Source organism: Notothenia coriiceps, unplaced genomic scaffold (assembly GCF_000735185.1).
Source record: "Notothenia coriiceps isolate Sejong01 unplaced genomic scaffold, NC01 NC01_scaffold00031991, whole genome shotgun sequence".
Lineage (NCBI taxonomy): Eukaryota > Metazoa > Chordata > Actinopteri > Perciformes > Nototheniidae > Notothenia > Notothenia coriiceps.
In genome coordinates, this window is record NW_011364692.1 from 1 (window position 1) to 3,554 (window position 3,554).

A 3,554-nucleotide genomic window follows, 5' to 3' on the forward strand; every position below is an offset into this window, starting at 1 on the left:
CCCATTTTTTGTGATCCAGGATCAGACAAATCGGCCAGATTTTGTCCCTGGAGTTCAAAGCAATTCAGGATAGGATCAGCCTGATCCAGATTACGACTTTTCAAGATGACTAGATCCTGAATATCAGTGCTTTAATCCTACCGATCGCCATCTAGTGGACATGAAAAATAATACAAGGAAGACAAGAGACCACATTGCAGACATCTATTGTCCGCAATTACTTTTGAAAGGTGATGACAGATCGACTTTTCTTTTGTTGAAGGTATTTTTTCTTTAATCTAAATTACATTTGTGATTGACAATCTTTGCTGTGATACTTTTATGAGCATAAACATTAATGTCATCAACATTTGGTTGAAAACAAAATAGGCCACCACAAACGTGAGCAAAAATGGAAAAAATAAAATGTATTTCCCATGAAGGCTAAAAATTGTGTATTATTTCAGTTAACAAACTTTGCCATCTTATTTAAACTGAAACATATTTTAAAATAAATGGTACAGTACATTTTGCTCTGGTAATCCACTGGAAATCCACCCCTGTGGTGGGATCAGGGTAATCCAGTTTTTTGGGATCAAACTGATCCCAATCCTGTGTTGTCGGTTTGAACTACCCATTTTGAAGATTTGATCCAGATTAAAGCTTTGATTGGATTTCCTGATCTGATCGGATATCAAAGTGATCCTAATCCTGTTTTTTGGTTTTGAACTCCCCAAAATCCAAATCTGATTTGATCAGATAGGGATTAAAAGTTTTGAACTCCTGGGCCCAGATGTTCACGGTCTGGTCATTTTTTGATAGGAGCCATACTTTTTGAACAGGTGGCAAAATTGTCAGATATAATCCTCAATGTATTCTTATGGGACTCAGTGCTGCAGTTGGTAAATCGTTATAAATCGTCACCATGGAAACCTTTGATCTCTGGGTTTACACACACAGGTGTTTGTAAACAATAATTCACTACTACTTACATTTGATATCTTTATATATTTAACTCCTTCAGCCTAATTTCAGCTGCAGGAACCATTCAAATATCAAACTATTCAGCCTTTTCAGCACATGGTGCATAATGTCCCATGGGAAACTTTCAAATTTTTCAAAATATGTTATACTTTTTTATATTTTTTCTATATAAAAAATGAGTCAGCGTTTGATGAGCCCTCCCTCTTCTTCCTGCTCTCAGACACAGCCAGCTCCACTCTGTGTTTCCTCGTTCCTCCCCTTCAGACCCACACTGAGGAGGAGGGCTGTAATCAACATGTGGGTAAAGTACGAGAGCTGATAGGCCACATTCACTGCACACACACATGCTGCTCAGATAACCTGTCACACTAGTTTCAGCTCTCAGGAAGTGAAACTCATACGCTCGCTGCTACTGAGAGGTGAAATGGCGCAGAAAGGAGTTCAGCTGGAGCGGGAAACCTTATCTTGTCCCATCTGTCTGGATCTACTGAAGGATCCGGTGAGCACTTCCTGTGGACACAGCTACTGCATGAAGTGTATTAAAGGCTTCTGGGACGGAGAGGATGGGAAGGAGATCCACAGCTGCCCTCAGTGTAGGCAGAGCTTCACACCGAGGCCTGTCCTGCTGAAAAACACCATGTTAGCAGCTTTAGTGGAGGAGCTGAAGAAGACTGGACTCCAAGCTGCTCCTGCTGATCTCTGCTATGCTGGAGCTGGAGATGTGGCCTGTGATGTCTGCACTGGGAGGAAGCTGAGAGCCTGTAAGTCCTGCCTCGTGTGTCTGGCCTCTTATTGTGACAAACACCTCAAGCCTCATTATGACGCAGCTCCATTAAAGAAACACAATCTGGTTGGAGGAATGGAGAAACGTCTCACCGACTGAAGTGGATGTTTTACTGTCAGCAGCAGAGCCCACCACCAGAGCTGGGTTCTTAACATATTCACAGGAGATCACTCTGGATCCAAACACAGCACACACAGACCTGTTATTATCTGAGGGGAGCAGAAAAGCAACACTCACGGGACAACATCAGACTTATTCTCATCACTCAAGACAGATTCACTGGATGTTCTCAGGTCCTGAGTAGAGAGAGTCTGACTGGACGTTGTTACTGGGAGGTGGAGCGGAGAGGGGGAGGAGTTTGTGTAGCAGTCGCATACAAGAATATCAGCAGAGCAGGGAGGGAGAGTGAATTTGGAAACGATGACAAATCTTGGGCGTTAGATTGTAACCAAAACAGTTATTCATTTAGTTACAACAGTATCAGCACTCCCTTCTCAGGTCCTCTGTCCTCCAGAGTAGGAGTGTACCTGGATCACAGAGCAGGTGTTCTGTCCTTCTACAGCGTCTCTGAAACCATGACTCTCCTCCACAGAGTCCACGTTCACTCAGCCGCTACATGCTGGAGTTTATCTTTATTATAGTTATGGAGACACTGCTGAGTTTTGTAAACTGAAATAGCCTGAAGTCATTGGAGGAACTCTTCTACTTCTTAAACTCACCGTGTGTCCATCAGAGCTGATTGTCCATGTCTTCACTGCAGAGATCAGCTGTCAATCAAACATGATGGGCGGGGCTTGAACATCTTCTCATGAGTTGTTCTGTAGATGTTGGACTTTCTTCCGGCTCCTTCCTGTGTCTGTTTAGCCATGGAGGCTGCTCAGGAGGATCCTTGTTCCCCTGAACTGATTTGTAAACTTTGCTCTAAATACAGTTGCAAGAAAAAGTATGTGAGCCCTTTGGAACTACCTGGATTTCTGCATAAATTGGTCATAAAACAACTCAACTTTGGTTTCATCTGTCCACAGAATATTTTGCCAGTAGTGCAGTGGAACATCCAGGTGCTCTTTTGCAAACTTCAAACGTGCAGCAATGTTTTTTCTGGACAGCAGTGGCTTCCTCCGTGGTGTCCTTCCTTGAACTCCATTCTTGTTCAGTGTTTTACGTATCGTAGATTCGTCAACAGAGATGTTAGCATGTGCCAGAGATTTCTTTAAGTCTCTAGCTGACACTCTAGGATTCTTCTTCACCTCATTGAGCATTCTGCGCTGTGCTCTTGCAGTCTCCTAGGGAGAGTAGCAACAGTGCTGAACTTTCTCCATTTATAGACAATTTTTTTTGACTGATGAACATCAAGGCTTTTAGAGATACTTTTGTAACCCTTTCCAGCTTTATGCAAGTCAACAATTCTTAATCGTAGGTCTTCTGAGAGCTCTTTTGTGCGAGGCATGGTTCACATCTGGCTATGCTTCTTAAGAATAGCAAATTCAAAACTGGTGTGTATTTTTTATAGGGCAGGGCAGCTTTAACCAACACCTCCAATCTCGTCTCATTGATTGGACTCCAGGTTGGCTGACTCCTGACTCCAATTAGCTCTTGAAGAAGCCTAGGGGTTCACATACTTTTTCCACCCTGCACTGTGAATGTTTACATGGTGTGTTCAATAAAAACATATAATTGTTTGTGTGGTTTTAGCTTAAGCAGACTATGTTTGTCTATTGTTGTGACTTAGATGAAGATCAGAACACATTTTATGACCAATTATGCAGAAATCCAGGTAATTCCAAAGGGTTCACATACTTTTTCTTGC

The 3,554-nt window shown here is 42.5% G+C and overlaps 1 protein-coding gene across 1 annotated transcript; it reads left to right on the plus strand.

Annotated features, from left to right (window-relative positions):
- The first annotated feature begins 1,229 nt into the window (after positions 1-1,229).
- LOC104960584 (E3 ubiquitin/ISG15 ligase TRIM25-like) lies at positions 1,230-1,924 on the plus strand. Its single transcript, XM_010788657.1, has one exon. It carries the CDS (start codon positions 1,388-1,390, stop codon positions 1,844-1,846), a length of 459 nt encoding a protein of 152 aa, XP_010786959.1. The 5' UTR covers positions 1,230-1,387; the 3' UTR covers positions 1,847-1,924.
- Positions 1,925-3,554: the final 1,630 nt, after the last annotated feature.